Source organism: Gastrolobium bilobum, unplaced genomic scaffold, assembly GCF_033153095.1.
Source record: "Gastrolobium bilobum isolate Gb01-03AN ecotype WA unplaced genomic scaffold, APGP_CSIRO_Gbil_v1 utg5733, whole genome shotgun sequence".
NCBI classification, from domain to species: Eukaryota; Viridiplantae; Streptophyta; class Magnoliopsida; order Fabales; family Fabaceae; genus Gastrolobium; species Gastrolobium bilobum.
In genome coordinates, this window is record NW_026897099.1 from 170141 (window position 1) to 189877 (window position 19737).

The following is a 19737-nucleotide window of genomic DNA, read 5'->3' on the forward strand; positions in this document are numbered from 1 at the left end:
AATGTGTTTAGGGCCCAAGGCCATGTTTTATTGTTTTATTTTATTTTATTCAGCTTTTATTTTATGGATGGGCTGAAGCGGTGAAACCCTAGCCGTTCTGAATGACATCTATTTAATGGAGACTTTAGGAAACCCTTCAGCAGTCAGATTTTGAGTTGAACAATTGTTTTTCAGTTTTCTTTAACGAAATTCTGCACTTTTCTTTTCATCATCTTCTTCTTCTTCTTTTATGCTATTTAATTTCGAATTATGTTTAACCTCGCGATGCTGGGCTAAACACCTTTAATCAATCTAAGGTTAAAGGTTCGTTAGTTTATTTCAGAGGATAGGTTTTTAACTTTTTCATCAATTTCGTTTTCTCTCAATTCAGGTTGAATATCATGCGATTGTAGATATTCAAACTGAATAATGCGATTGCATTCTAAAAGGGAGAATTGATCATTAGATTTAATGGTCAGATTGACCAACCCAATGAACATAAGTTGAACAGGTTTAAATTACTGCGATTGCATAGTTTAAATACTGTATTTAACCAAATGCTAGGCGATAGTCTAGAGAGGGTTTTCAATTGAATTTGAAGATTCCTAATTCGATTGGGGTTAATCACAAATTGATAATCATATCTTTTTAACCCAATGACAAAATAAATTAATGAATCCTAATTCCTTAGGTTGATTGCTTTTAAATTCTGATTTTTAAATCTTTCTCAAATCTATTTTTATTTAAATTTCAAATCAACAAAATCCCCCTTCCCTTTTATATTTTATTTTATTTTACAAGAGCGTTTCTGATTGTAAGCAGGTTTTTTGGGAGACGATCCGAGTTGCCCTATCACTACAAACCTAAAGCTCGGTAATTTGCGTGGTTTCGACAGTTCACATCAACCAGCAGCTGACCAGCCTCAAGACTCACGTAGGATCATAATTTTGGCCTAGGGTTTTGGGCCAACTAATGTATATATAGCGGTTTAAGTCATTAACACACAATATTAACTTTAATTGCTACGCTTAGCATTTTAATCCCAAACTTAGGATTCTTAACCTACTCAATTTTACAAGAATTATCATATTTTTCTTATATTTTTCGGAGCACCTTTCTGGTACGCGTTTTTCATAGCCAGTATCAGTTTCTGGCATCAGTTCTCATTATTTTAACTTGAAACTCGTTTTACAAGTCCTATATATTATTCTAGGAATTATCATGCACTTATTATAATTTTATGGGATACTTTTTCGGTACGCATTTATACCGACTAGAAGGACCGGTATCTGCACTTTTCTTCCGAAAAGCGACTTTCAGCATTCTTAATCACTTATCATACTTAATTAAGCCTCATAATAATTATTAGGGTTAATTATGAAATTATTTCCTAATTCTCATATATAATTAATTAATTTCCTTAATTAACGGTGCGGGTTCTTACATTCACCCCACCTTTTTAGGATTTTGTCCTCAAAATCAGAAACACACCTTTTCTCGAAACTCGGGGTACTGCCGGAGAAGCTCGTCCTCACGCTCCCAAGTACACTCCTCAGGAGTTCTTCCAGTCCACTGCACTTTGACCATCGGAATGATCTTGCTCCTCAGCTGCTTCTCGCCACGATCGAGAATCTTGAGTGGTCCGACGGGAGTCTTTAGGTTCTCCTGAACCTCCACATCATCAGGTTGCACCACGTACGAAGGATCTGCTATGTACTTCCGAAGCTGAGACACGTGAAACACGTCGTGGATGTTGGCCAAGTTCGGAGGCAAAACAAGCCGGTAGGCAACAGGTCCTACTCTACCAAGAATCTGGTATGACCCAATAAACCGCGGGCTCAGCTTCCTCACTCCGAGTGCCCGACCAACACCAGTGACAAGTGAAAGTCTCACAAACACGTGCTCACCCTCACTGAACTCCAGTGGACGATGCTTGACATCATAGTAGCTCTTCTGGCGATTCTGCGCCTGCTTCAACTTTTCTCTAATCAACAGGATCTGCTGGGTGGTATCTTGGACAAAGTCCAAGCCAAAAAGCTCCTTGTCTCCAACCTCAGACCAACAGGTAGGAGTCCGACACCTCCTACCATACAGTGCTTCGTAGGGCGCTATGCCCAGGCTAGCATGAAAGCTGTTGTTGTACGAAAACTCAACCAACGGAAGGTACCTATCCCATGCCGAGCTCTGCTCCAATGTGCAAGCCTGCAACATGTCTTCCAAGGTCTGGATGGTTCTCTCAGTCTGTCCATCAGTCTGAGGGTGATAGGCGGTACTCAATCTCAACTGCGTACCAAAAGCCTCTTGCAGCGCCTCCCAGAACCGAGATGTGAACTTCGGGTCCCTATCACTGATGATACTCTCGGCACCCCGTGAAGCCTCACAATCTCGCGAACATAAAGCTTGGCCAACTGCTCTGTAGTGAAGCTCACCTTCATTGGAAGAAAATGCGCAGACTTTGTCAGTTTGTCCACAATGACCCAGATAGAGTCACAACTCGCCTGAGTCTTAGGTAATCCCACCACGAAATCCATGGAAATACTTTCCCACTTCAAGAGGTTGAAGCTCACCGGACGGTTTATGATGCTCGATCTTCACCTTCTGGCAAACCAAACACTTAGACACAAAAACAGCAACATCCTTCTTCATGCCCGGCCACCAGAAGTTCTTCTTCAAGTCTTGATACATTTTAGTAGCACAAGGGTGGATAGAAAACTGGCCCTTATGGGCCTCTGCCATAACCTCTACGGTCAACGGACCTCGAGGAACCACGATCCTCTGCTGAAACAAGAAAAGTCCATCTTCATTCCAAGACACACCGTCTTGGTTCTTCACATAATCCAGACACTCTCTCTGAACTTGTGCCTCTTTTATCTTTTCTAACAGCTCATTCACAATGTCTGTTGCTTCCATATCGAGAAGAGAACTCCCATACGGAGCGGTCACTGCCAGGTTTTGGAACTTCTCAACCACATCAAAATTACCAAGTAACAAACTGGATGAGCTCCCGGGTTTCCAGCTCAAAGCATCAGGTACCACATTGGCCTTGCCAGGATGGTACTTCAACTCGAAGTTGTAATCCTTAAGGAACTCCATCCATCTCCTCTGCCTCATGTTCAACTCTTTCTGGTCGAAAAGATACTTCAAACTCTTGTGGTCACTGAACACCACAAACTTCAAACCAAAAAGATAATGCCTCCAAATCTTGAAAGCAAACACAATAGCAGCCAACTCCAAATCATGAGTAGGGTAGTTCTCCTCATGAGGCTTCAGTTGCCTCGAAGCATAGGCAATCACCTTGCCCAACTGCATCAACACACAACCTAGCCCCTTCCAGGAGGCGTCGGTGTAAAGCTTAATCTCAAACGCAGGATCAAGAAGGAACAACACAGGTGCAGTAGTCAGTTTCTCCTTCAACTCCTGAAAACAAACCTCACACTCGTGAGTCCATACAAATGGAGTCTCCTTCCGGGTAAGACGAGTCAAAGGGAGAACCATCGTGGAGAAACCCTTGATGAACCTCCGATAGTAACCTGCCAAACCCAGAAAGCTCCTTATTTTCGTAACTGTCTTGGGCCTCTACCAATCCAGCATGGCCTCGATCTTGTTCGGATCCACTGCAACTCCTTCAGCAGAAATAACATGCCCAAGAAACTTCACAGACTTGAGCCAAAACTCACACTTGGAAGGCTTCGCATACAGCTTCTTCTCCTTCAGCACTTGCAGAACAATTCTTAAATGCTCCACATGCTCCTCCTCCGTCTTGGAGTAAATCAAAATATCGTCAATGAAGGCGATCACAAACTGATCCAGGTACGGTTGGAAAATCTGGTTCATGTAATCCATGAACACAGCAAGTGCATTGGTGTGTCCAAACGGAATCACCAAATACTGAAAATGACCATATCTCGAATGAAATGCGGTCTTAGGGACATCCCCTGGCTTCACCCGAATCTGATGGTATCCGGACCGGAGTTCAATCTTTGAATGCACGCAAGCACCCCTAAGCTAATCCAACAGATCATCAATTCGAGGAAGGGGATACTTGTTCTTGATCGTCACCTTGTTCAGCTGCCTGTAGTCGGTGCACAATCTCATTGTCCTGTCTTTCTTCTTCACAAAGATGACCGGTGCTCCCCAAGGATACACACTCGGTCGAATGAAATCTTTCGCTGAAAGATCCTTAATATGCTTCTTCAGCTCAGCCAACTCCGGTGGTGACATCCGGTATGGAGCTAATGAAATAGGCCCCACACCAGGAAACATATCAAAGGAGAACTCTATCTCCCTCTGTGGCGAAAACTCAAGAAACACCTCGAGGAATTCCCTCACCACAGGAATGCCAGTGATATCCTCCTGTGTCCCACTCACTAAACCTCCCAACATGACATAACCAAATGCCCCAGCTCTCAAGGCTCTCCTAGCCTGCAGCAAAGAAATGTACGACGAGGAACTGACTGTGGAATCACACGGAGACATCACCACACGCTTGGCACAACAATCAATCAATGCACAGTTCCTGGACAACCAATCCATGCCCAAAATAACCTCCAAGTTGGCCATCGGCAATCCTATCAGATCTATCGAGAACTCACGGCCATCCCACTGAAACACGACATCTCGATGTACAGTGGTAGAATCACACTTTTCTCCGGTGGCGGTAGTCACCCGCAACGGTGGAGAAAGCACAGACATGGACAACTCAAGCCCCACAGCAATCGGGGTTGCAACAAAAGAATGTGTAGCCCCAGAGTCAAACAAGACATCAACAGATGATGCACCAATAGTAACAGTACCTCTGACTAGGTTCGGAGCTCGATCCGACTGCTGACGATCCAGGGTATAAACACGCCCAGAAGACGGTGGCACTGCGGTGCCGAAGTAGGTGGAAGGGGAACCATCTGAAGTGGCACTGCCTGCACTGCAATAGCTCTCGTCGTCGACGACGAACAATCTCTAGAGATGTGGCCCTCCTTGACACACTAAAAGCAAATCAACTGGCCGGTAGAACACGACCCAAAATGAGTCTTCCCGCATCTCGAACACTTGGGAGCAGGAGGTCTCGCTGTACTCTCCTGAGCAGAAGTCCTCTTAAACTGATTCGGCGCTTGCCGAGCCGCCATCTGCTTTCCCTTGCCCTTGTTCCCAAACTTCCTGTCTCTCCAAGAAGTGGAACTACCAACTACCTTCGTCGCCTCAGCAACCTTGGCCCTTTTGGCCTTACTCGAGCTGTAGAAGTCCTCGATATCCCGACACTGCTATACCAGTGTCCCAAAGTCTCTAGAAGCAGAACCAACAAGGTAACCAGCAATATCCTCACTAAGTCCCCTGCGGAACTTAGCAGCCAAGAATGTCGGAGTAGGCCTCGCCATCCATAAGTGTGCAAACTTCACCAGCTGGTTGAATTGGGCCAGGTACTCGTCAACAGACAACGAGCCCTAAACTAACCTGTCAAACTCCCCCTGCTTCCTCTCCTGAGCGTCATAAGGGAAGTAATGACCCAGAAAACCATCCTCGAAGAATGGCCAAGTCATCACATGGCCCTTCATCTCGTAGACATGAGAAGTGTTCGTCCACCACTCATAGGCATCGCCTTCCAGCATGTAGGTAGCGAACATCAACTTATGCGGATCAGTACACTGCATGACCCAAAAAATCTTGTCCAACGCCTGTAGCCAACGCGCCGCAGCAACAGGATCTTAAGATCCATCAAAGGTAAGTGGCTTATGGTTACGAAAAGCATTCAGCCGGCGATCGATCTCATCTCAATCCTCAACAAAAACAGGGACGGTTTGCATGGCCCCATAAGGTGACTGCCATCACCCATCTGACTCTGGTTGTCGTCCTGCAGACTGGGTGGAGGCGGAGGTGGTGGCGGAGGAAAATGGCCAACAGCAGGACCAGTCCTCAACTCCTCTAACATGACTCTCATCATCGTCATGTTCGCCAGACGGTTGGCCTCCAACACATCCTCAGTGGCCTTCCTGTTCGCCTCTCTGACGGCGTCCAACATGACCTAGTTTGCCATTCTCATGGCCTCCTGGTCGGCTTGTCGGGCCGCCTGCATCTCAGCCAATGCAGCCAGGACCGGGTCGGGTTGACCCTCATCAGTCTCTCGTGTTCTCCTGGATCCTACCATGACTATGCACAAGTTACACATTTTATGAGTTGATCAGGCCCACGCAAAGTGATCACATATGCATCATCATAATACAAACCAACGGAGCAAACACACAAGACAGACACAACCAAACATCCTAGTCATTGCAATACATACAGGCTTTTCCCTCGAACCATTGTTCTGATACCATAAAATGTAACACCTCGTGTATACCCGGTTTGTTAACATATCATCGTATTAAGCTGCACTTAATTAAAAATGCGGAATATCTTTTTCTTTTCAATTATGACGTCATTATACTTAGCCAAGTTGATTACTTAGTCAATTTCATAAAATATCGCCTGTATGTGAATTGCAAAAAGACATCTAACTGGAATACCTCATAATATAGATAAAGTGAGTATCTATGACACAGATCTACTACACATAGTCCGGACAATATTCTGGTACATTAATACAACTCCAAATTAAACAAGACAATAAACAAGTCTACGTGGCATGGACAATCCCCATGCTCACCAAATCAACAACATAACCAACAAAGTTTCAACAGAGAAATCCATAAACTGAAGCTAAAAGTATAAGACAGTAGACAAGATCCAACATCCAATCATAACAGGATATCAGCAAAGCAGCATAAAGATGTAACATCTATCAGCTAAGCTCTGGCCTCCTGCCACTAGAGGTTTCAACCCCCGCATTACCTGAACCTGAAATAAGCATTGCCCAAACGTGGGGTGAGATCTCTAAACAGAAATCTCAGTAAGACAAGGGGTCCTCAAGGGTCTTTCACCCCAAGCTTACTTACATGTGCAATATAAGTTCTAAAAGAAGTAATCCAATATAAGTTCTCAAAACTCAATGCAGTGCAACAGATATTCATGCCATGTGTGTCAATACTATTCTACTGGCCAGAGAAATGCAGGAATACGTCTATTACCTACAGATAGTACAAGGAACACCGCTTGCACCTCACCCACAACCTCACCATATTGTATGTACTACATACTCAGGATTACCGTATAGGTGGAACACCACATGCATATCATAAAGGCACTAGCATATAACAACTCAACAGCATTTCCAAAACATCAAAAGCATGTAACACAGTATGCATATAACCATACCCCCATGAGACATGGTGGAACCACAACATGGCTAAACCGAGGACACGAAAGCTTACCTTGCAAGCTTACTATCCAATGCCAAGAGTCCACACAGCTCAAGTCCAACACACAACAGATCACAATCTGATTAGGACCAGCAAAGCATATCAACACTCATAGCTCATAAGCATAAACATAAAGACTACGTTTTCCTCTTACGATTTATGTCTTAAGGCTTCACACAAAGCCATAAGCCCTTAACCACTTGATTCTGACTTAGTTTGATTAAACAGAAATTCAACTTCATCACTCCAGGGTCCAAAAACCCCCAATAGCCTACTGTACGAACAGTGCAACTACTGTTCTTCAAAATCCCAGAATATCCGGATATCCGTTGGGGGCATATCCGGATATCAATATTCGGATATCAATATCCGGATATCTCTCTTCCAATATCCGAATATCCATATCTGGATATTCAGATCCCCATATCCGAATATCAATATCCGGATACCAATATCCGCATATCAATATCCGGATATTCACAACAAAATATCCGGATATTTCGCGACAGAACCCTGATTCTGCATTTCGCAAAAATCCAAACCAAAGGTCCAACTTTTACTGATTACAGAAGCTTAAACATGCATTTCTAGGTGTGTTAAGCATTACCCAACGTTAGGTTATCATCTTAAGCTCATTACATGCATCAAGGTTCCATTTTTAACCAAAAACTCATGATCAAAGGTTAGGCAACTCACCAAATCTTCAAACTCAGAAATGCAAGGCTCTTGGAGCTCACCAAACAGCTCCAAATATACAGACTTGCAAGGAGCACGAAGATGAGATGAAAGGTTGATCCTTTGAACAACAAAAGGGCTCCTTGAAGCTCAAAGTGCCAACACAAGGCTTCCCATAACCCAACCAACCAAGTCAGCCCTCAAAACCACTCCCAACAGTGGCTGAACACTCCCCAAGGTCACTCTCCACACTCACAAGACACCCACTCAAGTGTTTACAAGAAGAAAAGAGAAGAATCAAGGCAAAATGTGCCAACTTGCTCAAGAAATGGTGAAGAAGGCCAATGGAACAGTGACCAGCAGCTGACCAGCCTCAAGACTCACGTAGGATCATAATTTTGGCCTAGGATTTTGGGCCAACTAATGTATATATAGCGGTTTAAGTCATTAACACATAGTATTAACTTTAATTGCTACGCTTAACATTTTAATCCCAAACTCAGGATTCTTAACCTACTCAATTTTACAAGAATTATCATATTTTTCTTATATTTTTCGGAGCACCTTTTCGGTACACGCTTTTCATAGCCAGTATCAGTTTCTGGCATCAGTCCTCATTATTTTAACTTGAAACTTGTTTTACAAGTCCTATATATTATTTTAGGAATTATCATGCACTTATTATAATTTTCCGGGATACTTTTTCGGTACGCATTTATACCGACTAGCAGAACTGGTATCTGCACTTTTCTTCCGAAAAGCGACTTTCAGCATTCTTAATCACTTATCATACTTAATTAAGCCTCATAATAATTATAAAGGTCAATTATAGAATTATTTCCTAATTCTCATATATAATTAATTAATTTGCTTAATTAACGGTGCAGGTTCTTACAGGATCCAACATTCAATCATAACAGTATATCAGCATAAGCAGCATAAACATGTAACATCTATCAGCTAAAACAATACATAACCAAGTCTTTGTGGCATGGACAATTCTCATGCTCACCAAATCAACAACATAACCAACAGAGTCTCAACAGAGGAATTCATAAATTGAATCTAAAAGCATAAGACAGTAAATAGGATCCAACATCCAAACATAACAGCATATCAGCATAGCAGCATAAACATGTAACATCTATCAGCTAAGCTCTGGCCTCCTGCCACTAGAGGTCTCAACCCCCGCATTACCTGAACCTGAAATAAGCATTCCCCAAACGTGGGGTGAGATCTCTAAACCAGAAATCTCAATAAGACAAGGGGTCCTCAAGGATCTTCCACCCCAAGCTCACTTACATGTGCAATATAAGTTCCAAAAACAGTAATTCAATATAAGTTCCAAAACTCAATGCAGTGCAACAGATATTCATACCATGTGTGTTTAACTATTCTACTGGCCAGAGAAATGTAGGAATACGTCTATCACCCACATGTAGTACAAGGAACTCCGCTTGCACCTCACCCACAACCTCACCATATTGTATGTACCACATACTCAGGCTTACCGTATAGGTGGAACACCACATGCATATCATAAAGGCACAAGCATATAACAGCTCAACAACATTTCCAAAACATCAAAAGCATGTAACACAACATGCATATAACCATACCCCCATGGGACATGGTGGAACCACAACATGGCTAAACCGAGGACACAAAAGCTTACCTTGCAAGCTAGCTATCCAAGCCAAGAGTCCAACACAATCTCAAAGTCCAAACACAGCAGTATCACAATCTGTTACAGACCAAATATATATCATTAATCAAACTCTACAAGCATACAACTTAAAGACAACGCCTTTCTTTACGTTTTACGTCTTAAGGCTTCACACAAAGCCACAAGCCCTTATTCACAATGATTCTGACTTAGTTCAAATAAAACAGAAGTTCAACTTCAACAATTTAGGGTCCACAAACCCCCAAACATCAGTTCTGGATGAACAATAAGCTATTGTTCCTCGCAAACCCAGAATATCCGGATATTTGTCAGGGACATATCCAGATATCAATATCCGGATATCATATCCGGATATCATATCCGGATATCAAGGGACCCCATATTCGGATATTTATATTCGGATATCATATCCGGATATCAATATCCGGATACACATATCCAGATATTTCGCGACAGACAGCAGCTTCTGCATTGGCGAAGATATCCATCCAAGGTACCATTTTTAACACTTTAAAACGTCAAAGCATGCATTTTTATACTGTTTTAGGTTCATACAACAGTTGGTTACTTGTTTAACTCATTTACATGCAAAGACACCACTTTAAAACATTAAAACCCATGATCAAGGTTAGGCAACTCACCCCAAAGCTTAAAACAAAGGAAAAAGTGCTCTTGGAGCTCACAATCAGCTCCTTAAACTCTGACTTATACAGAAAACGAAAATGCCTTCACAAAGGTTGGTTCTAGCATCCAAAGATCACTCCTTGGACCTCAAAGGGCCATGATCAAGGCTCACAACAATCAACCCAACAAGTCAGCCCTCAAGGTACCCCAAGACAGTCCCCAAACTCAGAAAATGGCTGGCCTTTTCACTCACAATGCTCACCCTCACCCCAACCAAGTGTTTAGGATGAAGAAAAGAGAAGACTCAATGCAAAAGGAGCCCACTTGCTCAAGAAATGGTGAAGAAAGAGCAATGGAACAGTAACCAACACTCAACCACCAAAAGAGTCACGTAGGAAATCTGAATGTCTAGGGTTTTGTGCCTTAACAAGCCTATATATAGTCACTTAAGCATTAAACACACAGATATAACATTAATTGTTACGCTTAGCATTCTAATCACAAACTCAGGATTCTTAACCTACTCAATTTTACAAGAATTATCATATTTTTGTTATATTTTTCGGAGTACCTTTCCGGTACGCGCTTTTCATAGCCAGTATCAGTTTCTGGCACCAGTTCTCATTATTTTAACTTGAAAATCGTTTCACAAGTCCTATATATAATTCTATGAATTATCATGCACTTATTATAATTTTCTGGATACTTTTTCGGTACGCATTTATACCGACTAGCAGAATCGGTATCTGCACTTTTCGTCAGAAAATCGACTTCCAGCATTATTAACCACTTTCTATAATTATTTAAGCCTCATAATAATTATTAGGGTCAATTATGGAATTATTTCCTAATTTCACATATTTAATTAATTAACTTCCTTAATTAACGGTGCGGGTTCTTACACTCAAGCTTGATAGTTAGTGAAAAAGTTTGATCGAGCAGATTCAGTCTGGACGTAGGTCACGGTAGTGGTAACCGAACCAGTACACATCTAGTTTTCAATTTCTCTAACCTTAAACTCTTTACTTTAGTATTGAAATTGCAATTTTTTATTGTATCTATCTTTTTGCTTGCTTACTTTATTGATCACACTTGCTCTTACACTTAGATTTTTTCTTATTAAATTATTTTATTGAAGAAACACTCTTTAAAATATCAAAGGAGGCACTTTTCGAAAAGATTTTGTAAAACTCAATTCACCATCCCTCTTGAGTATTGAAGCCACTTGTCCAACATATATATGTGGCATGGTCTTTTGACAAAAAGTTTGACGTCAAATCTTAACTGTTAATTTATGTGAATCTAACGATTATAATTTATTGCATCACATTTATTAATTATTTAATAATTTTTAATAAATTATAACCGTTAGATAGGCATATATAAATCAACAGTTAAGATTTGGTGTCAAAAGATCCTCTTCATATATATATATATATATATATATATATATATCATGCTCATTTTATACCGGTGTAAGATTAATAAGTGTTACACCACATCTCAGCCGTTGATTTTCGTGCATCCAACGATTATAATTTAGAAAGTCATACGAATTAATTAATATTAATTAAGGAAAAAGTGTTTGTCATTTTAAATGATATAAAATTATGTCATTTTAGGAGAGAGATAGACACAAAATATTATTTTTTATTTAAAATTTAAATTAAAAAAAAACCACCCACTTTTCTTCCATGATTTTTCATTTTTTGTATCTATCTCTCTCCTAAAATGGCATAACTTATGTCATTTAAAATGACAAATATCAAACCCATTAATTAATCATTAATTACATTACAAATACCAACCGATAATTTTTGTCTATGAATGACTGAGATGTAGTGTAAGACTAACACGTCTTACACTGGTGCAAAAAGAACCTCCATATATATATATATATATATATATATATAGGGTCAAGATCATTTTACACCAGTGTAAGTTACACTCTCAATCTTGTCCGCTGATTCTATTTATATCTAAGGGCTCAAATTTTTTAGTAATGTGAGCCATTGGATACAAGTGGATCAATGGTCAAGATTGAGTGTAAGACTTCTAACTCTTACACCGGTGTAAGAATATCCTGACCCATATATATATATATATATTTATTTATTTATAAATTGTTTATAGCATTATTCCACAAGGTATAACACTTGTGCTGGCTCTCAAAAGGCGAGGCAACCTTGCCATGTTCGAACATCAAAAGGCATGTATTTGAATAAAGGGATAATAGGTTGAATTTGAAGTTCTTCTGCAAATTATGTATTCTGGGGTAAATAGTTTGTATATTAAAGCTTTTTTTTCATACCCCTTATAATTATGTATTTCGGAGAGTATATAGTTATAATATTAAAAGTTATTTTTTTTTCTTATATTATAACTATATACTTCCCGGAACTAAGTACTAAAAATATGGGCGCAACCGAAATTCTGTTTTCAATTCTCTGTTATGTGAAATTTAATTCCATGTTTGTACTCAACATGGCAATTAATCCATCTATACAATTTCACCATACCTAACAAATATTTTGAGAGTTCTTAATTCTAAGGTAATATTCATCAATATTGAATTTGGACATCAATATGATACTTTTACCATATCTATGATGGGGCAACATTTAGTCCATTCTTAACAAATATAAGATTTCATGCACTCACACTTTATCATGGGGTTCATCAAACTTAGCCAATTCTTAACCAATGTAAAACTCTATGCACTCACACTTCATCATGGGGTTCATCAATGGTTAACTACTCATCAAAACATTGGCTTCCTATATCTTCAAAAGCCCGCATCGCATCAATGCTTAACTTCTCATCAAAACATTGGCTTCCTATATCTTCAAAAACTCGGATCGTCATAAGTCAATCCACCATTAGATCTGATATCATTTATTGGGCCGACAGGGAAGCTCATGGCGGGGAGAAGCCGTCATCTATGAGCTAAGTGAGCAACGATATTGAGTAGGCTTACACACCATAATCAAATCCAAAACCTTAAAGCATTAGTTACATGAGTTCTTCCACTTATATGATACTCACTTAATTTATTCTTAACAAATGTGGAACTTCATGCACTCACACTTCGATTCCTCATAAATTCAACCATCTTTTCTTACAAAAAAAAGTATTAATAATGACATATTAATAAATTAAGTCTCGCCTTCATTTAACTGCTTTCACATCTACATGCTGGCATAAAGTCCATCTCCACACTAAAGGAAATTAAAAGATAAACGATACAAAAACAACACATAATTTATTAAAACTAAGTCACACGTAATTATTAACTTGCTCCAATTCTTTTCAATTCTTCATGCCACAGCTCTTTCATTCCTGCACACAAGAGCTTATCAAAGCTAACTAATAATCTTGGGGAATGCATGGAAATAATAATGATAACATATTCTTACATGATTTTTACTTGCAGAAATTGAACTGGTTGGCGAATTTGGAATGAACCTGGCCCACTGTGATTTAGTTATGTAGCATAAGTTAGTACTATAATCTTGTGAGTTTCAAAAAAAGTAATTATTTATATCAAGCTTGTGCAGTGCTAACCCTAAAGCCTAAAGTGAGGGTGAAAAAGTTTTACATTTTTGGCTGCAGCGCTGAAGGCTTCTCGATGTGGAATCTCAGGGTTTGCTGCTTTGATGCGCTGTATCTCCTCTCTGACATGCACATCAAATCAACCAAGTTGTACATGGTATAGTACTCAGAAAATAGGGTAAGAGACTAAGAGAATGTAATAGTGCACCATGTCGTTGTGGTGGTTTTGTAGTGAGTAAAATACAAAAATATATACATCTCTTTTGCACTTACTTCATGAAACGATTGTAAGCAGATGGGAGACGGTGCTTCTTCTCAGGTGCTAAAAAAACAAACAAATAATTAAGGACACAAGTATGTATATACTTGGGGTTGAGAAATGCATCATAAATATACTTATGTAAATCTCAATTTATATTCGTTTGGAGAGAGTTCTGAAAAGGGTTGTTGGTAACTACGTACGTTTAACAACAAATGGTGCTGCTTTAGGGGACAATGACTCGTTAGATGTAGTTGGTGAGGAAGATGAAGATGATGCTTGTCCCTTTTTGGCATCACTGTAAAACCCCTGCTGAAAACAAACACATATATATATATATATGGTTACTCGTTGCTTTTCTAACTAACAGTTACGATACTATTCATCTCAAAGATACAAAAGACCAACACATAAAGGAAGAAGGAAACTAAAACAAAGCAATAGATAGTATATAGATGCCATGTTCACAAATATTACTATTTTATATTATGAGGGATATCACCAACCAAATTAAACAACCTGGAGACTCAGGGTGTGATCAATGTTTAGGTTTTGAGAATTTGGGGGTCTGGTGCTGAGAAAAGAGAGGTTGCTGCAGTGACCACACTTCACTGTCACAGTATCTAGAAGCCTCTTGCATGGGATGCCAACCTACAAAAGCAAACAACAAGGCTCTTCAATATTTTGCAACAATTTTTTTTTTTTTTCAATAGATATACTTGTATAGTACAAGTAAAATATAAACTCCACATAATAATATGATACTATGTATATATATATACATGTATATATGTATACATAAAGAGAAATATGAGTCACTAGGAAAACGAGTTGAAAATGATGGTTGGTTGGTATTTGATAGTTTAAATTTTTCAAGTGTTTAAAGGAGAAGATAATTACCGCGAGCACAGTGTTACAGAAGTTGCAACGAACGTAGCAGAGGTGTTCAGATGGTGGAACAAGGTCCATGGTGACTTTGTTTTCGTGGTTCATATTTCGAAGGAGGAAAGGGGTAAATTGAACGAGTATGAAATTACGAGTAGCTCTAAGTCTAGTAGAAGGAGGAGCTTATTGCAGTTGTAGGGTTTAAGATAGGAATTGAAAGGATCAGTGAGTAATATATAGGAATAGGAAGATATATATATATATATATATATATATATAGATGGAGTAGTACGGTAACGTAAAAAAGAAGAGCTAGTTTTACCACTTACTCGTAGGTACAAGCTGCACCATTATATTGCGAACTTTTATTGCATACATAGCTATTCACCAATCACTGACACTACTTAACGATCCAGAATGGCCAAAATCTCGTTACTTTATCGCACATACATATATATCATTTTGCTAATCACAAGCTGCATCATTTTTTTTTTTTTTGAGTTACTACATATAAGTTATCTGTAATAAGTTCGACGTTATTTTTGGTGAAAATTATGGTATTTTTGTTATTTTAATTTATTTTAGGATTATTATAAACTTTATAATTATAATTTTTTAATTTTCAATCCTAAAACAATGTCGTTTTGAAAGTAAATGCAGATAGATATCTTATCTGCGTTAACTGACAGAAATATTTTTTTGATAAGCTAAAAACCTATTTCAAATACAAAGTGAACATTAATTAATTTGGGGTGTGAAAAAAAATACTAAATAATTCAAATTCTGAGTGTACCGAATTGAGTTACATTAAAAGAATTATATATATTTTTTAAATTGATTTATGAATTGAATATTTCTATTTCTTTGGAATCAGCTCAAAAATTTAATATTCTTTTAAAACCAAACCAATTCGCTTTATCGGTTCAATTCTGGTTAAAAAACTAAATTGAATTGAACCATAAAAAAATTAAATGAATCAAACCATACCGAAAATCAAATCGAACCACGTTATATTTTTTTGAAATATTTTAAGAACCAAACATTTTTTTTGAATCGATTTAAGAATAAAAAAAATGCATAAATCCTCTCTATCCCTACAAATTTAAGTTATTTTTAATAACCTTTCGAGAAAGTGTTTGTCGTTTGTGTCATTTTAAATAAAACTTATTTCTTTTGATTGTTTTTAACCTCTCTCTTATCAATAATTTTTCACATTCTCCCTCCTACTAATTTTGTGGTGGAAAGAGAATATAAAAAAGAACTAAACGTGCACCAAATTTCATTTAAAATAACATAAAAATGACAAACATTTTCCTTAAGCTTTAATTAATTAAATTTTCTGGGTTACTCGGGCATAAAATTTACAACATTTGAATAAAAAAAATGCATAAATCTTTAGAATGTTATCATTTTATCGGCATTAATGATTTAAACGTTTAATTCTCATCTAATACAATTATCGCATACAATTATCGGAACAAGTTAGACAGAAATTAGTGGCTTGTTTGCTTCCCATCTAATACAAAAAATGCAATGAGTGCTTGTTGCTAGTTAATATCTATGAAACATATATTGATAAACTATATCTGGAATAATTTATAGTAATTAAATTAGTTCGTATATTATTCCCACTCAAAAAGTCTTGTTTAATACTCCGGTATTTTTAACTTGAAATTTTTTTAGAAGATGAAAATAGCTTTGAATCAGGTGTTCACAGCCTTAAAAATTGAAGATTTGAAATCACATCACTAAAAATTTTACCCTCACTCATTCTACTCAAAGTAATTATGAGTTTTTAAACATCACTAGCTATAACATATCATTTTTAAGTGGAAGGTTATATTTACAAACTATACTATGTGTGACCGGTCATACAATAATCAAGAGTGTATAACCGGTCATGCTTAGTGTAATTTGTAAACGGATCCTTCTTCCATTGTTAAAATACTATAAATTAACTTGTTAGGTTAATAAAGGAGGTTGGTTTAACTGGTTTGAATCAATACTTAAAAAGGTTGAAGTACTCCGAGAAGTATAATTCAGTTGACAACTGAGTGTCCAAGGATTTGGTCAAGGATTCAAATCTTGGCCAAAGCAAATTCGTCTAAAAAAAAAAGGTTAAAGTATGGGATATATAAATATTATAAGAGAAATTATATAGTTTACAAAACTAAAGTAGTATACATTTGGTACAAAAGATATTTATCTTGTTCTGGTTACACCTAAAATCATGACCATGGAAGGATAACCTCTCCTCTCCTAAACTTCCACTTAATAAATAAACATGTTGACTCCTCATTTTGTCCCCTATATATATTTTCAATTCATAATGTCCCCAGCAACCTAGTATTCAACGCTTCCAAAATAACTTTCTCTAGATGTGACTCATTATTTTTCCCACAAATTGCAAACCATATTGCTTCTACATTTCAAATAAGGAAAAGAAAGGATAGGGACTGTCCCATTATTATAAATGCATTGCTCATATTCAAGTTGCTTCCCAGATCCCACCTTGCAACCCATGCATATCTCAGATGCAGACATGCAGTGATTGCACCAGCTACTGAAGTGGATGGTAATGAATCTCATTGGAATTAGAAGCCCACCCTGTAAATATAGGAAGCTCAATGAAATCCATGCTACCAGCAGGGCATGAAAAAAGAAAAATCTTAGAGAGAACCTTCAAAACATCACAATAAAATACCAATTATGAATAAACCCAAAAGAAGTCAACTTTAACACGTTAGGAAGCAGACCAGCCAGATATCTGTATAGATAGAATTTGATTATAAAACCAATAATTAAATTTATTATTTTCTTGCCATAGAAATTAGAAAAAAAAAAAAAATAATGAGATTTTTGTGACAAAATATTCCACCACAAGTACACCCACAAGATTCATACCTAGCATTTTAAGGGGGATAATGTAGTGATAACAAGCACAAAGCGAAATATTTTTTCACCTTTAAATAAAACTCATCAATTTTAGTTGTCATATTACTTTTATTTATATATTTATTATATATTTTCATATAAATTCAATTCAACAGATTCGATCATTGACTCATTGATTGAACTAGTGATTCATTCAAAGGTATACCAACGAAGTAACTCCTAATAAAACAAGGCAGTTTAGTTTCTAGTAACTGATACAAAAAAACTAACTTAATCATTATAGAAGTGTAAAATCAGAATATATAAAATGAAGTTATAATCCAAGAGTTGTTGGTTTAATCGATATATAAAATTATTAAAGTAACATCACTCAATAACTTAAGTTTTTGGGTTGAATTGGTTTTTTACATAGTATCAAAGTCTCAGTATACCAGGTTCGATCCTCACCGCCCTCCACTTTCTTTCTAGTAATGTGAGGAGACGTGTTGAGATATATAAAACTATCAACGTAACCTCATCCAATACTTTTGCGTTGAATTGATTCTTTACGAATCACACTGCATATAAACTCTAGGATTTGAGTTGCTTAAAAGATAATAAATTCGATTTCCGAGAGTCGTAATTTTTGAAAAGATTGAAGAGACTCAAATCGAAAATCAAATTAATTGGGCTTATAAGGGTTTCACACCGGTTGGTTTTAAATCATGCTATAGAAAATTAGAAATGTTGAAGAATGATATAACTTAAGGTCGGGGGGTCTGTTCTGTTGAATTGAATAGATGAAAGAAAGGGAGAAAAGATAGTGAATAGAAGGGGCCCTGTTATGCAAACCCACTTTTTGTGGGTGCAGCGCTTGAAGAGGAAATATGAAAGAGACATATGGTAGAGTCACATGTCAAGAGGGTCATGACTCATGAGAGTAACAGGGTTAGGCAGGACATGGGTTTTGTGATGTCCTTTTGTGATGGGACGATTCCACAATTTCCCAAAAAAGGAAAAAAATCTATTTCCTCACTTGAGGCCCTTACCTTTCTGTGCTTGTATAATAAAAACACTTTCCCAGGGGTCACCTTTTGTCATTGAGCTTCTCGATCTCTTTTTCTCTAGTCCGATGAATGCCAGTGATATTAATTACCTGTCTTTGCTAGCTGCACATAAATTCAATTCAAGTATTCAACAGCAGATGGGGATTTTTTGGCCTAGAGATTCCTTTGTCTTCTTTTTAGTACACACAGCCCCATTCACATCATGTTCCTACGTTTAGTTCTGTTCATTAACTTATTTGGACACAATCATTTGATCTATTGTTACCCCAACTCTTATCCACATCCGGAAATTCGGACAAGACACTTCCCTCTCCTCTATCATAAAGATGATGATTTCGTTTATATATAGTAACAAATATTGATTGTTTCATATACACTTTCATTATTAGCCACATAATCTGAAGGGTCAATGAGACGATACTGAATATTATATTCGTTTACATATTAACAAATATTGTTTCGTAGTTTTATATCAGTGAATTTTTTGTGTTAAACTTGGACATGTCATACACAATCTATTACGAAGGATTTTCTTATTATCAGACTGAATGGGTTAACATGTGGAAACAAATAATAGGTAGGCATGAGTAGCCAAGAGTCAACCATGATGTTTTCTGATTTTACTTTTAATTAATAGATTTTATATATGCAGAATGGTTTTTTTTTTTTTTTGTGGAATATGAAAAAAATAGTCTTGTAGCATTGAATTATACACATTCTTAGTTATTAGAGACACACTATAATGTTCTGTATGAAGAACGTACTGATCATGCTACAAATTCAAATTTAAATTAAGTAAAGCTAGTGTAATATCCCTGACAAAAAGTAAATACACATAAACTGAGA

The 19737-nt window shown here is 37.5% G+C and overlaps 1 protein-coding gene across 1 annotated transcript; it reads right to left on the bottom strand.

Annotated features, from left to right (window-relative positions):
* Nucleotides 1–13442: 13442 nt before the first annotated feature.
* LOC133304136 (protein CRABS CLAW) lies at nucleotides 13443–15070 on the bottom strand. Its single transcript, XM_061504106.1, has 7 exons — nucleotides 14966–15070; nucleotides 14585–14716; nucleotides 14269–14374; nucleotides 14080–14128; nucleotides 13853–13928; nucleotides 13671–13727; nucleotides 13443–13472 (listed from the first exon to the last, which is right to left on the bottom strand). The coding sequence occupies exons 1-7, from the start codon at nucleotides 15056–15058 to the stop codon at nucleotides 13443–13445; spliced, it is 543 nt and encodes a 180-aa protein (XP_061360090.1). The 5' UTR covers nucleotides 15059–15070.
* Between the last annotated feature and the right edge of the window lie 4667 nt (nucleotides 15071–19737).

Coding starts and splice junctions, on each gene's coding strand:
- LOC133304136 (XM_061504106.1), bottom strand. CDS start 15,058: ATGAACCACGAAAACAAAGTCACCATGGACCTTGTTCCACCATCTGAA. Junction 14,717..14,965: donor TCTGTAACACTGTGCTCGCG/GTAATTATCTTC, acceptor TTGCTTTTGTAG/GTTGGCATCCCATGCAAGAG. Junction 14,375..14,584: donor ATCACACCCTGAGTCTCCAG/GTTGTTTAATTT, acceptor TGTTTTCAGCAG/GGGTTTTACAGTGATGCCAA.